At 35.1% G+C, this 18,981-nt stretch overlaps 1 protein-coding gene across 1 annotated transcript in view; it reads right to left on the reverse strand.

The window, feature by feature from the left end:
* The window catches only part of KCNH7 (potassium voltage-gated channel subfamily H member 7), a 441,344-nt gene that overhangs the window by 104,978 nt on the left and 317,385 nt on the right, over positions 1 to 18,981 (reverse strand). Inside the window, exons 5-6 of the mRNA XM_061200781.1 lie at positions 15,896 to 15,916; positions 7,015 to 7,229 (exon numbers count right to left, since the gene is read on the reverse strand). Of these exons, the coding sequence (XP_061056764.1) occupies positions 7,015 to 7,229; positions 15,896 to 15,916 (236 nt within the window). The remainder of the gene's footprint in view (positions 1 to 7,014; positions 7,230 to 15,895; positions 15,917 to 18,981) is intronic.

Genomic DNA, 18,981 nt, shown 5'->3' on the forward strand with positions numbered 1-18,981 from the left:
AAAGAGTCATGTACCACAATGTTCATTGAGCTCTATTTACAGTAGCCAGGACATGGAAGCAACCTAAGTGTCCATCAACAGATAAATGGATAAAGAAGATGTGGCACATATATACAATGGAATATTACTCAGCCATAAAAAGAAACAATATTGAGTTATTTGGAGTGAGGTGGATGGACCTAGAGTCTGTCATACAGAGTGAAGTAAGTCAGAAATAGAAAAACACATACCGTATGCTAACACATATATATAGAATCTAAAAAAAAAAGGTTCTGAAGAACCTAGGGGCAGGACAGGAATAAAGACGTAGACGTAGAGAATGGACATGGGGAGGGGGAAGGGTAAGCTGGGACGAAGTGAGAGAGTGGCATGGACTTATATATACTACCAAATGTCAAATAGATAGCTGGTGGGAAGGACAGCTGCATAGCACAGGCAGATAAGCTTGGTGCTTCGTGACCACCTAGAGATGTGGGATAAGGAGGGTGGGAGGGAGACGCAAGAGGGAGGAGATATGAGGATATATGTATATGTATAGCTGATTCACTTTGTTATGAAGCAGAAACTAACACACCATTGTAAAGAAATTATACTCCAATAAAGATGTTAAACAAAAAGAAAGAAAAATGGGATATGAACTTAAACAAGAGATAAATCATCCTTAATGATGGTTTTATTCAGCTGCTTTTTGCAGAGTTGTAGGAGTTTTAGAGAAAATATACCACATTCTCTTCCTTATTTCTGTAGACTCACTTCTCTAATCAGTTACTAGTAAACATTTAGATTAGGATATTTTGCCATACAGCCAAATGTTACAGGTATTTCCCAACGCCATGCTAACTTCTGAGTATATTTAGGGGACAGATAGGAAAACAAAACAGAATTAAAGACGATGTACTTTAGAGATTAAGATCTTCACTCTTCAAGTCAGATGATCTCGGTCTGAAGCCCACTTTCACCATCTATCGTGTGACCTGGGTAAGTTGCTTCCTTCCCCCTAAGCTTGATTCCTCTTCTATGAACTAGAGATGATAATAATAGTACCAACTCAAAGGAGTGTTACGTGGATTAAAATTGATAATCTGTTAAACCACTTAGCATAGAGCCTGGCACGTAGTAAATGCTCAATCAGTGTTACCTATTATTAAATCTATCATAATTCTATTTTCACGCCAATAATATACTTAAATAAATCCCAAATAATGGGAATTTATTTTAGGTTTAAGGTTCTATGTAGATTTCAAAATTATATGGCCTTTTAAACATTCAGAAATTTCTCTCTTGTGACCTAAGTCTCTTAGTGATTACTCCCGAAACTAATTATTTTGAGTATTCTCCTTAGTAAAGCTATAAGAAAACTATAGTGGTGGACTAGTAGTAATTCTCTTCTTCATCATACGTCTTTCTGATGACCACAATATGGGTATCTATTAAGTTCACTAGACATTCCTTTTAAGTAGTAAAATAATAAGTTGCAGAACTATTTGCTCATCATTTGGCCAGTACTGTATATAAAGGAAACTCAAACTACCTTTAGTTTCATAATATGATCTTGTAGTACTTATTATATTAGCATTTGCAAATGCTATTATTATATGTTGCTGTAATATTTTTCTCCAAGTAGTTTATAACCCCTTGAGTACTGGTACTAGGTTTTATACTTCTGTGTCTCTAGAGCCTACCCAGCATATAATGTGCATTTATTAAGTGTGTGTGTGTGTGTCTGTGTGATGCTGTTAGTCTGAATTCTTATCTTCATCTACACAATGGGCCACTGTTGTTTTGTTTTCCTTCCTTAGAGCCCTTCCTTCCCCGCTGCTTTTTTCTGGTGTGGTCCGCAGTCAAGGGCTACACTTCTTCCACCACAAGGCTGGGCACAGGACTCAAGTTGGCCAATCAGAGTCCACTATCTGGGGAATTGAGATGGACACTGGTGGAGAGAAAGCCTTTCCCATCAGATCACCAACGGTGAGTATTATGTAAGACAGGAGTGCCTAAGGACCTTTCTTCCATCAGATGTAGCATGAAGTCAATACAGAAGAAAGCAAGGCTGAGAGAAGGAGAGAATGTCATCAGCTGTTCAAACAACGAATGTAGCTGTGGCCCAAAGCAGACCTGCCCCTGCACTTTTCGGTTATGTGACCCTATAAGCTGACCCTCCTCCTTTCATTTTTTGCTTAAAGTGGTTTCACTCAGGCTTCTATGACTTGCATTCTGTTACAGCACTGACTGATAGAGCCTTATGTGACTGGCCAATAAAGATTTGAAACCCACAATGCCGTCTTCTTAAACCTTCTGACATTCTTATGCCTATCTAGGGAGAGTGATCTAGTACAAAATTTGTAAGAGCTGAATGTGACAACAAAATGATACATTTTATCCTAAAGCTCAGCATAACATCTGAACTAGAACTAGCCTCAGAAATAATGAAATCATATGAGAGAACAAAAGTTTGGTTTACTTTTCTTTAAAAGGGGGCAGATATAGCCAAGAATTTGATCCTTTACTGAGAACTGCAATCGCATGGTGAAAGCAGATCTTTGCTCTTCACCCACACATTTCTTCCAAGTCATTGTTTTCTCTCCATCACTCCACTGGAATTTGGTAGTAATTATCCAACCAAGGCCCCACTTCCCCAAAGTGGACCCTACTACACATTTGCCTGTACCAGGTGGATTGTAGTTAAGGAAAAAAAACCCCACATCCTCTGAGAGTTATTTTCTACTTCCTTCAATGAATAGAGAAGGTCAGATGGAATATGACATAAAGAGCTGATGCATGCAGAAGTCTGGCCTCTCAGACCAGCCACTAAAAGGAATCTTTGGACCTAAAACAACAGCAAGAATGAGAATCTTGCTTGAGGGAAGAGTTTGGAAGGCAAGCATTTGCCTTGGGAATTTTTTACCCACAGATTTACTCTTGCTTAATTCTCTCCAACACCTTTGGTGGTCTATTTCTGAATCTTTTAAGATTCGTAGGTGTTGTGTCTTACGTTAGGCTCTAGTAATACAAACACGTCATGCTTCATTCATCCATTGGTATTCACAGTTTCCCAAGTGTGCCCCACTCCAGATTCTAACTCACAATCTCAGAAAATTCTCAAGTTTCAAAACTCATCTAAGAGTTTATATTTCCCAATCACCACCCCAACCTCCCAATACAGGCAATGTTTCCTCTCCCAGCACTCTCTGCTCTCTGAGTTCACCTGTAGTGTAATACTTCACACTGCATTGCAATGCCTATGTACTGAACTTGTCTGTCTCCCTCACTTCTTGAAGGCAGAGAATTTGCCTTTTAATATGAATTGCTGGAACCTAACACTGTACATACTAGCTCTCAATAAATGCTTGTTGAGTGAATAAAAAAATACACAGATGCATGAATGAATGAATAGATGAATGGATAGCAACATGGTCCCTGCTCAGTAAGCTCAATCTAGCTGGGGAGGCAAACAACTAACTGCCTAATTAATAATTAGCCAAAGTACAATAGAGATAAGATCCAAATGGTGAGAGAGCATAACATGAGCAGAGATGAATTGTTTCTTTCATTTATGCCTTTTTTTTCTTGATGTCTGCTCTATTGTTTGTGCTCAGAGGAGTGTTTAAAAATCATTATTGAATGATTGATGAACAAAACCCTGATATCTTTTGAAAAACGGATTACCATACAAGTCCATCAAGGGAATAAAATATATTAGAACATTAGATAAAGAAAATACTGCTGGCTGCCTACAGCAAATATGTTGAGAATATCTTGACAAGGAGGATTTCCACGTAGTCCTAACAAAGGGAATAGTAAAGTTTCTGAGTCACTACAAAATTATTTCTAGAGACTAGGGGGCAAGTGATACTATATGTTGTGAATACGGGGATTCCAGAGATAGCGACAATCAGGAAACTTCACAAACACTAAATGAGAAAATAGTTATAGGCTCACTCTGCTTTCAAGTGCTTAAAAAAATTTCCAGAGGCTACGTTAGCAGGAGGAATGTCTCAATATTTGATCTCCACCTTGTTTGGTTTGACACGTTGACAACTGGAAGGTTTGCTGCTAAGAGCTAAAGGGGGCCTAAAAAGAAGATAGAGTGAGCCTACAGATCCCCTTCTTTCTAGTTTCCAGTCTCAATCTTTTTCCAGTCCCTCATCATTTCTGGCCAGAACCGTAGCTACTTAAGTGTTCTGTCTCCAGAATCTCCTTCCTATCACTGTATCTTTTACATTGTTAAAAAAAGTGATCCTTTATAAAACAAGATTCAGTTCTAATCTTCCAGCACCTTCAAAAGGTTTTTTGCCTGCTCCCCCAACTGGGGTAGTTCGGAGACTGTGGGGAGGGGCACTCCATGCTGATTTGGGCGAAGTATAAGAAACCGTAGGAAAACTATGGGGCTTTGTTGTGGCCCTCAGTGGTAAGTAATAGTTTGAAACATTTTTTAAAATGTTAAAACAAGTATTGTAATGTTATGGAGCTAAATATGAAAGTCAGAGGGATTTTAAAGAGAAAGCAAGAGACCTTAAAAGAATGCTCACCTTTTGATGGCAGCTGTTGCATTTTACTCAAACCCCCAAGGCACTTGAGGAGAAAGATATTGAAGAACCATCTAGAGGGGAAAGTTCCAGCAGCTCCCCAATCTGTAACAAGCCCCTGCCCAGCCTAGCAACTCCCTGGCTCAAAAACCTACTTGTTGTGAGAAGGCACTTGGACTTTTGTGCCTCTACAACTTTGTTCTTGCTGTTTTCTCGCCCGGGATTCTCACCCCTTCCCTTGTCTGCTTGGTCAACTTCTCTTGCCTTCCTTCCTTCAGTAAACGTTTCATGAACTCTACTCTGCCAGGTGTTTTACTAGGTCATGGCAGGGTGTGGATAAAAGGATCCTGCAGCGATAGTGAGGAGGGCCAGGGGAAGTCATACAAGAACATTAATAAACAGAATAATGGTTGATGTTGCTTGCCATGTACATAGCGCCTTGATGAACACTTTACACACATCATTCTATTTAATTCTTATATCAACACTGAGAAATAAGTCTTGTCATCACTAAAACTTGCCTCAATGTCACAATAAATGACTTAGCCAGAATTAAAGCACAAGTGCATGCGACTCTGAGTTATGCTTTCAAACATCACTCACTACCCAGTTTGATTAGTAACCTTCTGGATCCATCTTAAATGTCCCATCTCATCTGTTTTTCTTCTCTGAAAATTCCTCCCTTAAAGTATAATTACTTTCCCTCCACCTGTGTTCCTGTATTCTTTAACACCATGATTTCATTAGGGCTTTTTGTATAAATGTTTCCTCTCACCAGGCTCAGAAAGTCCCAGTACAGGTGCCACCTTTGATCCATGTGTACATTCATCTCCTCCTGGCACAGTGGACCTGCTGAATGTGGCAGGATAAGGTAGGCCCTGTAGTGAACCAAGCTCATGAAAACTTTGCAAAGATCAAACTTGGCTGCCCACAGGCCTTAGGTATGTTTGGTTTGGCCTATAAAAGCATTTTGAATTAGTTTGCCAACTTTTAGAAATAAAGAGTTTATCTTAAATTCTGGATTTCTAGATTCTTTTTAAAATTGGAAGATTCGAAAACATTGGTCAAGCGTTCTTGCATGACCACAGTTAGCTGGAGCTGAGGGGCAGCCATCTGCGCAGGAGGGACTCTGGGCTCTGTAAGTCCCTGTAGCCCCTACCATGCCTGCTGTGCTACCGTGACTACTTTAATCACTTATGCTACTGGCAGGACCCTGACCCTAATATCTGCAACCAGTCTACTGTGCAATTTCTAAAATCTCTTACTTTCTATATATCCATATGGTGATTATGGTCTACAAATAATATAATTTTTGAGTTAATTTCAAGTAAAATTCAAAGCTATCAAAACGGTGTCAGTACAACACAAATAACAGTAGACTATTCATTTACCACTGTTAGGCCCAGTTTACTAAGTATAAGTTAAGAAAAACAAAATGCCAAGGGTAGAAAGCCTCGTTACTACATAAATAGTAAAATATATATTTGAGTATGGCAGGTATAATCTCTCATCTCAAATAAATAGAGACTACTCAGGTCTATTTACAACTGACTCATGGTCTTTACATAGCTATTTTAGCTCCCATTTAAGACATTATTTACAAACTGTTATAGTGTTTTTTGTAGTGTTTACAATTACAAAAAACTTTATTAATGTAAAATCTTAAATGCTTGGGATAGAGATTGGGGTCAAGTTTATCTTTATATTGTGACTGTTTATAAAAAGATTTGCTAAGCAAATATACTAGGTTAAATTGTTTGTAAAAAAACAAAAACTGTTTACTTGGCACAAATTTTAGACTCATGAATTCCCAACAATGTAAGTGCATTGTAAGCAAAAGCTGGGTACTGCTTAGGTTGGTATTTTGATATAATAAATGCAAATCATCTTTCTCTATTCTTTAAAACAGGACTCTTGCTAGACAGTACATTTTTACCCTAGTTCAACTTGCAATATTTTTTAAAAAAACAATAAAATATCATTCCTGTGAAACGTATTGTTTCACTCTGACTTTTCATCAACTCAGACAGTTCTTTTCCCCAATTCCACTGACTTATACCTGACTCTACTTAGTAGTGTAAGTGCAAAAAGAGGGCCACAGTTAAGAGTAAATCCCAATTGGTTGCCTAAACCTTCCATAGACACATCCATTATATTAAAAAAAAAAAACCATGCTTTAATAATGCAAGAGTTGGCAGCAAAACAATAAATGCCCAAACATGATGAATAGCTGGTTAACCACTTCTGCAACAAAAGGAACAAGAAAACCAAGGCAGCCCATTTTTGCTTAGTCTTGTAATAGATAAAATCATAGTCTGTAGTTGTATTTATCTATTACATTAGAGGGCCACCCAACATCTGAGATAAATTGGAGTGCAAATAAATGGCTTACCTCTCTTAATAGTCATTCATAGGAAAAGGAATGAGTTTTATGGTGCAGAAAATAACTTTAAAAACAGTTAAAATTGATAGTAAAATCGTGTCCTACCTGGGTAACTTTCTCTGTCACATTGTGTGTTCGATCTTTAACTTTGGGTGCAATAATGGTTTTATCTGAAGAAGGAGGGGATGTATTCTTTTTTTCAGTTTTGACATCTGAAAAATTCAGAGTGAGCTGTGGAATCTTGTTAATGGTGCTGTATTTGTTGAGGTTTGAATCCGACGTGGATCCCAGGAGGCTTGACTTGATATGATTAAAAGGCCCTAAAAAATTGGAAAGTATTTGTAAAAGCAATACCAGGAAAAATTAAGAAAGAGATGGTCTTGAATGACCTGTTAGTAATCCATGACCATTGTGACCCTGATTCAGATGTGACTAAATGCAGCTGGCTGATACCTGTTCACCATCTGCCATATGGAGTGGCATGTGAGAATCCAAGGATAAGATGGTGCCCTAGGTGTGCATCCAGAGAGCAGATGACAGCTTTAGCTGTTAACTGGCTTCTTTAATTAAAGGCTGGAATAAAAGAACGAACTCTACTCCCTATTATTGTCTAAATTCTACTTTCAAAGTTTCTCAAGAATTTCTTTTTTTATAATTTAAGAATTATTCAGGAAGGACTTTTATAATTTAGGAATTATTCAAGGAAGGTTAAAATCATGTTGGCCATGAAACTTCTGAATGGCTGTCTAGCCTGCTCCAATTCGTATTACTCCCTTCTCTGTGCCATAACAAGTGACAAGCCAGTTGCGTTCTTCATATGCTTCTATTACCTGTATGAGATGCTTCCCAGAGATTCTAAAAGAGTTAAGTCCAGACAGGAATTTCAGGTAACATTGAGAAGGACAAATGTCATTTGTGTGTGTGTGTGTGTGTATGTTATGTGGACTGTATTGAAAAATTTGGCTCCTATGTGGGATTTTTAAATCTTTCCTTTCTTTTCTTTTTTTCCCTTTTATTTAGATTTAAGGCTGACCACTTTTTGAGGGAAAAGAAAACATAGCAGAAGAATGCTTTGGCAAACATAACTTAAAATTGAAGTGACCATAGTTGGGTAAATAAGACTTGTCTGGGGTTGGTAGCACCTGGTTACATCTTTTTTTTTTTTTTTTAACCATGCTATACATTAGATACCCAGATCTTATTCCTGGAAATTTGGACTCTTTGACCAACGCTAGTCACTTCTCACATTCCTTTCTTACGAAGACAATTTGGCACTGTGCCAAGACCCTGGGCCCCTTAGTTGCGGTTAAGTACACTGACCAGCTACATCTTCTTTTGAGATGAACCTATTGTCTGTTGCTTATAGAGAGTCAAGAAATGCTCCAAAGAGTTTCTTATACAATTGGTAATATTACTTAAACCATTATGTACCTCTTAAAAATTAGCATGAGGAAGACTTTTATAAAAATCCTGAGCCCACAAGTGCTATACAGCCATTAACTTTCTGCCTGGAGAGTGCTTGAAACATGCAAACTGCGTGAATGAACTTGCTAGTCAGCACATTTTGCCTTATGCTATTTTTATCCCCTGTTCAGAATGAAACTAACACATTTTGGAGATCAAAATGTGCTTTATGCACCAAGTGAGGTATAAACCCTTGAAAATTAAATTTATAGATTGTGTATTTTGGACCACCACTGTCAATCAACTCAAATCAAATATAATCCAAGAAAAAAAAAATACCCATCATTTAGTTCATATTCACCCTGGAGGAAAATCACACTATATTCGTTTATAAAAGTTTATACTGATATTTGGTTATTATAAAATATTGAAATGATTTTAAGAGATTTTTTATCTATGTAGGAAACCCTGTGTTCCTTGAGGTGCATTTCTATTCATTCTCAGAGTTTTATCTATGATGACGGCCAAGTCTATCCATGTAAAAAATGTCACTAAGTTCTCTGGGCATTTTTTTCCCAGTATGTTCTCATTTGAATATAGATTCTCACTCTCTTTTCTATTTATATGACAAGAAGAGAAATAAGAGCCCAAAGCTACCAAATTAATCTAGCTTTCAGATAGGTCTATGAGAAACCCCATTCTTTGTAAAACTCTCCTATACACATCACTAATTTACTTTTGTAACATATCCTAGATAGTGTTTCTTTCTTGTATCATTCTATGGCTACATTCCCAGCCTATATCTTAATATTTAAATTTGTAAAATATTCTAGGACTTCAGATTTCTTAGATATTGTCTTTTCCCCAACTCTAATGTCATATTTTCACTGCTTAGGTGACTTTACTGCACACAGGGATATTGACATGAGATTATATAACACCGAGCTCAGGTATATAGTTAAATTGTATTTCAAACCCTTAAGCACACTTTTCAATCCTCTTTCTCTATTATCCTTCTATATATTGGACTTTTGTAGCAGATGGCTTACAGAGTTGTTAAAAAATTGGGTAAAAATATGGATTATCTGTGATGTTAACACAGAAAGGCAGTGTTATATGTACTTTGCTTGTCCTTGTGACCACTTCAAATAAACTCCACTGAATTGGCTGCACTGATAAGCAAGTAGTCTCAACTGTAACAGTACTTCACCCTAGAGGCATCTGTGGGGGAATTTTTGCTTGTTACAGTGATGGGAGGTGTCTATCCTCTCACCATGAAAAATTGACCCGGATGTCCCAACGGGCATTCATGTAGGTGAAAAGCCTATTTATAATGATCTGAGCCTTGAACTTGTTTCACATATTTTAATATACACTGAAACTTTCAGAGCCACAACTGCCATATAGAATGAAGATTTTTACTTTATTTTGTTCATAACTTTACCAAAAGTTGTTCACCATTTTGGAAAACCAAATCACTTGGAGCTACACTACTTGTGTTATTTGAGTTGCCAATACAAAATTTCAGACTTCAGGTTACAGTCTGTGTTTGTAGCTGTCACATGCAAACATGTAAATGAAGATATTTGAGTCTTTTTAAAACAATGTTGGAACCAAATATTATTAAATTTGCAGACAATTATAGGAATCACACCTAAAATCATTAATAAAATTTCTGCTAAAATATTTTATATTATTGATCTCCTATATATGTAAAATGATGTATGATACAACAAAAAGAAGCCTATGTTAGTTTTTAGGTAAAAAATAAACACCTGGAATGATTTAAGAACTCCCTATAGATCTGCCACAATGTCTCCATAATGTCTTTTTTATTGAAGTATAGTCAGTTTACAATATTAGATTAGTTTCAGGTATGCAACATAGTGATTCAATATTTTTATAAATTATACTCCACACTACAAAATAATGGCTCCATTTCCCTTTGCTGTACAATATATACTTGTTGATTATTTATTTTATACAGAGTAGTTTGTATCGCTTAATCCCATACCCCTATCGTGCCCCTTCCCCCTTTCCTTCTGCCCACTGGTAACCACTAGTTTGTTCTTTATGTCTGTGTTCTCCATAATGCCTTGATTGCCATTTCTTCTTCTAATCCATCTTCTAGTTCCCATTGCTTATGAAGGCGTATGGTCTGCAAGGTCTTTTGTAAGTATTGGAGGATAGATATACATCCTGATGTTTAGTGGGATTTCTTTCTCCTGTGCAATGCATTACTATTGCATTGCATGTTATCCCATAGGGAATCATTTTGACATTACACTTAAAACCAAGGGCCAGTTCATTTTTGAGGATATCACACTTTCTCACTTTCTCCCCAGTTGATTTTGGTTTTATTCATAATTTAATTTTGATTATTTACTATTTTAAAAATTTATATATAAATAAGTCCGATCTGTCATTATTTATTCCAATAGTGGTTTTTACTTTGTTATCCCTCAGTACTCCTGCTCTATCATTTTAGCCAGTACTTATATGGACTGTTTTATCATGTCTTTAATGTTCTTAAAACCAAATTTTTTTCTTATTTCTGATTATCACATTTTGCCTTCTAGTGTAGTTATATTTGAACATTAACACATTGAGAGAAATATTTTATTATAAACTGCTTTCCTTTTAACTCCTCCTTTAAATTAAAGTTAAGGAATAATGTTGATCTTTTAGAAATAGTTTAAATCATCTCTGAACATCATTTCAGGATAGTAAAATGAGTATAACAAAAAGTTGAAACGAGGGGACATTAGTCTGATAGGGCTGAGAAACCACTGGCCAATACACATCACACTAAGATTTGGCCTCAGAACATTACTTTATTGCAATCTGTGTTTTAGCTTCTCTTACTTACTAGTAGAAAACCTTTCTAAACTGTTACTCTATTCTGGTTTTTTTTTAATGTTAAATCTAGACATTTAAAGAATTCAGCAGCACTTAAAATACTGCTTAAAATAATTCATGCATGCTTAGATAAGGCATTCAAAATCTATTTCATCTTGTATAATAAAAATCATTATGCTATTTTCCACTGATTTTGAAGCAGATGTTTACATGCAGGGGTCTGTTAGTGTCTGCAAGATAATCAGTGTCAGCTTAGGTTTCTCTGAAATCTGTCTAAATTCTAATGAAAATAATTTCCTACACTTTAATTAAGAAAGGTATTAGTAATATCCTCATTTTACCAGTTGTAAGCCCAAGGAGACACAATAGGAGGCCAAAATGGAATAAGAATCAAGGACCAGAAATTAGAATGCAGGGTTTCCTACCTCCTAGGTCTATATTCAGAAAGGCCTTGGTTGAGGACTTAAAGGTGAAAGGCAGCCTCCCTGAGTGTGATCATAAACAGATGGCATTTAAAATTCTAATGAAAGAAAGGAGGATTACCTGAAAAACAAAGTAAATGAATTTAAAGAAAATAAATGGGCAGAAATAAAGGGAAATAGTAGATTCAATAGAAAGAATGTAAAGCTCAAAAGTATTTAGGAGGACTTGATAGTCTTCAGAGAAACATTTGCAGAATGGATGACCAGATTAAATTTTCTAATATACTAGTAGGAGATGGAAAACAGGTGACCAAGAAGACTAAACCAACAGCTGGATAAAGCTCTAATATATTACAAGTGTCTGAGTAAATATAAAATAAGCCAGGTTCTAGCTACAAAGAAATATACTGCATTTAAAGATCAAGCTAGAGGCTAAAGCAACATCTAGGAAGAATTTTAGATTAAAGGTATTTAAAATTTTTATGATAAGGTTATTTCAATTTATCATGAGTTACAAGATGCTAAAGGAGAATATATTCTCCTTTAATTTCCAGCTATATGCTGGAAATAGAGCTAAGGACATCTGATAAATTAAAAAAAATAATAATGCTATTAAAAAAAAAAAAAAAGATTATTGCTCTTGAGAGCCAAATGGGACAGGAGGGAAAGAAACCAAAAAGATTAAGGTTGTTTTCAAATCATCAGGTCTTTATGCAATATTTCTTACAGCATGAGTTTATTTGGCTAAAGTTTAATAAAACCTAAATTGCTGAAGTGGCTTAACATTAAAGAAAATGCGAATGCAGTGTTCATTAATTGGATTTTATAAAAGATCACTGTCAATAAGCATAAGGTAACAAGTTTAACATTAAAAAATATATAAGAATTAGTCACCAAATTATTTGTAATCAATATCCATATTGTTTGTTTCAGTGCATAACATATACTTTATAGAAGAAAACTGTCACGATTGAAAATCAATTTGCAAATTCTTGTAAGATCACAAATACTTGGTATGGCCAATGCAGCATATGAGATACAAGTTGTATCAGATCTGTTGATTTCCTTTGTGTGTCTGATAGGTTTTGTGGCTAGAGAGGAGGTGAAAGCTATAACAAATCTTGAGGGTAGTTTTGTTTCTGACTCATATGCCAGATTCATAGACAAGTTGGAAACTGAACATATCATTGTCAGTGGGATACAGAGTTACTTGGGATAATGAAGAGGTGGATGCAATAGAAGGGTAAAATTATTTTAACGACTTACTTACTAAAAAGGGTAAGTGGGGTTAATTTTTATGATGACTTGGAAGGCAGAATAAACAGAAAAATCACTAGGATTAAGTTTGCCTCCCACATGTTAGAGAAATTGTTTAAAAAATGATGCATACACTCACACACACATATAAATAGCATATGCAATTTATTTGAATTAACTTTTTCACTCTTTGATAATGGGTTACAATTTTGGATCTCTGAAGTCTTATTTTAAAGAGTCAGAGTGCTAAGGGAACTATTAAAGGAAAACAAAATTGATCTTAAGAAGGGAGGTAAAATGGAAATTATTCCATTTTAGCAGAAAAGCTTGAGTACCAATTTGCTGTTTTTATACTGTGATGTTACATCAAGAATAGAAGTAACCGGCTAGTATCTGTCCACTCAGGATAGATGAAGGGGAAAAAAATTACATTTCAGCAAGAAGGATTTGAGTTAGCTCTTTGTATAATAGGCAGTAAAATAGATTTTCCAAGAAAGTTAAAGAATGGGATCCTCTAGAGATAAAGATGCTTCTACCACCTGTGCAAGAGTATTAGCCAATACTCTTGCCTGAGGGGAATAAACTACGGTAGATGATCTTGAAGACCTTCCAAGCGCATTTCTAAATCATTTATTTTATTTTGTTAAAGAAATTATTTTTGGTTGAGTTAGATATTGAAAAATCTGTAACTATGTATTTGCATACAAAGAAGTGTAGAAATTTGTTTTTTATTTTAAAAAATTTTTATTTAAATGTGGTTTAGTAACAAGGTCACAAAAATTTAAAAAGCACACTAATGCATTGTTCTATATCTAATTAGCATATTAGTTGCTCTGTGAAAATCTCAAAGAGCCAGACACTTAAATATTTTTTAAATAGTTTTCAAAATCAGAGCCTGAACACATAATAAGGACATTGGAGGGCGCATTTACATTTATTAAATTGCACATGTTTTATCTAATTTAGGAGTTTAACTTTATAAATATTAATATGTGAAAACTTTCTACAATGGGTTAGAATTTCCTAATCCCAAATTCTGACTTTTATGGTTCATTTTTATTCAAGGACTATTGCTATTAAAAAATGGAGGATTATGCCCATCGACAGACGAATGGATAGAGAAGATGTAGTATATATGTACAATGGAATATATTACTCAGCCATAAAAAGGAACAAAATTGGGTCATTTGTAGAGACGTGGATGGACCTAGAGACTGTCAAACAGAGTGAAGTAAGTCAGAAAGAGAAAAACAAATATCGTATATTAACGCATATATGTGGAATCTAGAAAAATGGTACAGGTGAACCGGTTTGCAAGGCAGAAATTGAGACACAGATGTAGAGAACAAACGTATGGACACCAAGGGGGGAAAGTGGCGGGGGGCGGGTGGTGGTGGTGGGATGAGTTGGGAGATTGGGATTGACATATATACACTAATATGTATAAAACAGATAACTAATAAGAACCTGCTGTATAAAAATAAATAAATAAAATTCAAAAAAGAAAAAGAATAAAATGGAGGATTGAGGAAAAAAGGGTTGGAGATTAAATAGATTAGTTTATAAGAAAAAAATAAAATTAATGTAGTTTGAATGACAACTATGTGAACTACTAGTTTGGAAGATTAGCAAGCTCAATTTTCTATTTATTGAGAAAAATTAGATTTATTTCTCACTGCATTTAAAGATCACTGGAAAATTAATGTCTAATAATTTATTGCTAATTGTTAAATGCTAAAGCCAGTCATATTTCACACAGACCAGTTGTCAAGAGCTGTCTGTATTCTGTTTCTTGAGGTTATGTTCTGAATTATATCAATTCAAATCACTACCCACAGCTGACACTAATTTTCTCCCTTTTAGAAATCTAAGTGGACAGGCCAAGGATAGAATAATCATGTATATGAAATTCCATGCTGCAATTGGAGGTCCCCTGCATAGACCCTTTTTGAAGTGCTTACAAAATAAAGTTAGCATGGGGAGAAGCTGCCACGATTTCTCTTATTTTCAAATTACCCTGCGCTGCTGACCAGAAAAGATCTTTAGCGTCTAGTACTCTTAATTCATAATCATCACCAGCTCTGAATTAGTTAGGGAAGCACTTGAGAAATCAATATACAAAACTTCACAGTGATCGGAGTAGCAGTGACATACGGAAGAGGCCAAAACAGTGAATTCTAAGTAATGATGGTTACTGGTGGAGACGTGTCCATGCAACACACATGCACAAATGAGTCACTGTCATCGTATGCACACCGACAGCAGCATGCATAGCCTATGTTAAAGGACTAAGCTCCAAAAGTTTTCAACTGGATGAAAATAATATGATTGTTATATTTTGTGATTGTTTGCATCTACTATAATAGAGTAGAAAAACTGAAGTGAATTTCCAATTTTTAGTCAAATCCAGATTTATCCAGAGGTATTGCCCAGTTAAACATTACCCTACAGTAGCTGTAGGTCATGCTAGTGATTTCAGACTTATATAGGACACAATTAAAATGATTGAAATGTAATATAGAAAAATAGAAAATGACTCTCATGCATATACAGTTTACTACTACAGTAAGCTTAAAACCATACCCCCTGCCATCCAGGAACGTGAAACTAGTTTTAAGGAAACAAAAGAGGAACAAGTGAAGTGATGCTGTCATGTAGCACTTTGCTTATTTTTTATTTATTCTTGTACTCAAAAAGGCTTTTTTCTTTTTGGCTGAAATAGGCTTATGTGCCTCTTTTATACCGGAATATATTTAGCTTAATATTTGCTTCTTTCCAAATTATTCAAATATTTAGGAAGTCTTCATTGTCAACCTAGGCTTATACTTCTTGCAGGAAAAAGGAGTTCATAGTCATTTTGGTGGCACAGCTGAGAAAATAACAATGTCTCCAGCAAAGTCAAGCCATGATGTCTCCACCAGGCACCTGGGCTCACTAAGGGCAGCATGATGTTGCATTGAACAGGGCATACAGCAGGCAAGTTAACATGCCGAGTAAAGGGGCAATCTAAGCATCAGATGATGAAGTTTGAGTTCATACATTACCTTTAACATTGCGACCATTGTCTGTTTTGAGCACATAAGGGAAAAAAGAGAGAAATACAAAAAGAAGACTAAAATTATGTTATAGGCACTGAATAACCTCCATAACAACAATCAGAGAAAACAGGATGTAATGACTGAAAATTTATCTTTGAAATTAACATTTTGTACTATTCAACCAAGTAAGATGCATATGCTAAAAATATCTGCCATCATAAGCATCTGTGTTCAAATATGTGAAACGTTTATCTCACTTAATTTAAATGGATTCCAAGATCCAGATTTTATAATTATGACCGTTTGGAGAAAGCCATACCCACATGCCTGCAATTGTGACAAAAACTTTCAAACTTGTCAGAAGTCAATTTTAGTGTTACTTCAACCATCACTTACAAAGAAAAACTACACAGCATTTTGCATGTTAAGTAACGTTTTTCATATTTAACCTAGTATGTTAATAGAAAAATGCTTCTAAGACAATGGTTTACTTTAATAAACCAACTTGCATTATTAATCACAATTTTATGAGCCATTCTTCCCACAAGTGTTCTTCAATGTACATTTTGAAAATACCAAATAGTACTCAAAGAGCCATTCTTAGGCAAAAATAATTATAAGAAATCAGTGAAAGATTTGACTATTTAAAGGTAACGTGAGCTTTAAAAATTTATGTTGTCCACAATGCACTCAGTGTAATACCTAGAAAATTTAGGAAATTTGTTTATATTATAATGGGTTTGTTGTCAAATCTCAGAATGGAGTGTTTTCAGATTTATTTTGAGATTAGCATTCTGACTCTGTTGTATATATGCTACTAACAAAATATTCATTACTAGTTTTGAAACAAACAAGCTTAATGTAAATGAAGTCATGTTAAAATCATTCAAATATATCCAAAATTTGAAAAATCTGTTCCACATTTGTTGACATTTATGCTAATGCTGTTCATATTTAAAATCTTGGGATATATAATAATTGTTTCAAATCTTACAATTGAAGCAATTTCAATAATGCAGTATATTGAATTGCTAGCATAGACACTACCTCACATAGAGATGCACAAATAAAATTGTGACCTTACATGTCAATGCTCTGCTCTTTTTGAGGGACCATAACAAACAAATAGGGCTAATGGAAGAGACCTCGATTACATAGAATTAATTATCTCCATCAGAAGCTAGGCCAACAATCATTAGTAAAGTAATAACTGCTTGCAAGCAAGTAGTTAAATATTATAATTCTATTCATCAACCTGGAAATTACACGTAAAGAGTTGCAATTTCCAAAAAACCAACTGCTGCAAAGTTATATTATATAGTTAATGCTGCTTTGACATTCTGAGCCAGAGCATGTGGTCTGTGTGCTGGTGCTAGCTGAGATCTGCTTGTTATTCCTCCATGACACTATAAGTGCAGAAATTAGAGTAAGCACTAAGAGTCTTGTAGCAGTTTGACAGAGTAATTTTACGTCTGTTCAATTTAATAATACAACGATCGGGGTTTATATTTTGTATGTCTATTTTTTAAAATTTCATTTTCTTGTAGTGCATTTTTACTGTATTTACAAATATATTGGTATGTGATGGATAAGAAAAAAAAATTCTGGTCCTCCACCACAAATGATTTGAGAACTATGGTTCTAAGGTATTTGATAATATAGATTAAATGAAAAGATAATGTAAAATATTATGCACTGATATATTTGCAAATTATTTAAAGTTCTATAAAGATAGCCTATATAGGAGGGAATTTTTCTTCTTGAGTGAAGAGACAACAATCTGAATTCAAAATCTGGTGCATGTGGGATTTAACCTATTAAAGAGCTACATGAATTCATAAAATTAAAATCAGGTTTAAAAGTTTTCCATCTTCCCTTATCAGTGGCTCAGTTTCTAAAGTATATTAATTTATAAAGCTTTAGGAAGTATAGGTTCGCCTATGCTAATTAATGATTTTGTAGCTAAAACTGAAGTACAAAATACCCTCTGAATTTATCTGTTGGTAGTCAGACATTGACATTAGCATCTGCAAGCAAGTGATACGATTTTTTGAAAATAACAGCTTGAAAATTGAGGATGATCTCAACACTGAGTGTCCCTGAATAGAACCTGTACTGAGAAACCCAAAATATTAACACATCCTCTCCCATAATTGTATCAGTAACTGTGTGCTAAATGGAGACCATATAAAATTGAAAACAATAAAGTTAAATCATGAAATCTGATCTAACCTACTCAGCACCACTGTCAAAACACAGGCTAAAAGTCTGTACCATCCACTGAATAGGTATCATTTAATATTGTTTCTGAATGTTATTACACTGTAACTCAGGTTCTAGGCAATAAGGCCAATCTCTGAAAAGTCAGTATGCTTCCTAAAGATGACTACACAGATTGGACTAACAAACAAAAATATATGCTAGTCATTTGAATTATCATATTGGATTTACTGTTGTTCAGCCATAGGATCCATTGCTCAAAGATCAAATTTCAGAGATTTCATTTAGTCAGGAGAGAGTGAGCGTGCTGTGACTAGATGCTGTAGAGACTTACACAATGATCCAGTTTGGAAATTGTCCTTGATTTTATTTTCCTTTTCCCTTTGACTTTCTTTGGACTAGAGATTAAAGTGGATGTGCTAATTGCTCTTGTACCACATCAAATCTATCTCACAGAAAACTGTTCTGTTTCTTTCACATTGATTTGTCTCTCTTTGAAGTTTTTCCTGCCAACTCACTTTCTTTCACCTCTTCTGCCTTCTCTACTTCACTGCACCCTTTAAATAAAGATCCCCACATGATTCAATCCTAAAACTGGTTTACATTTCAGAGTACTACGGAACAGATAACTCATTATTTCCTGATGGTGTAGTTCTGGAACATAATTCATGAGCACGATCCTCTCAATGTCACACCAATGCTTATTGAGTTCCTTCCATGAAATAGGCAACTGTGCTGGAGACCAAGGCCGTGGAGCCAACTATGCCAGAACTCCTGTGCTAGAGAAGCTCTCAGCGACATCATTATTTGTTTGTATATCTAATAGGAACGCAAGACATATAATGTGGAATAAATGTAGAATGTAAGAAATG

This window comes from Eubalaena glacialis, chromosome 1 (assembly GCF_028564815.1).
Source record: "Eubalaena glacialis isolate mEubGla1 chromosome 1, mEubGla1.1.hap2.+ XY, whole genome shotgun sequence".
NCBI lineage: Eukaryota > Metazoa > Chordata > Mammalia > Artiodactyla > Balaenidae > Eubalaena > Eubalaena glacialis.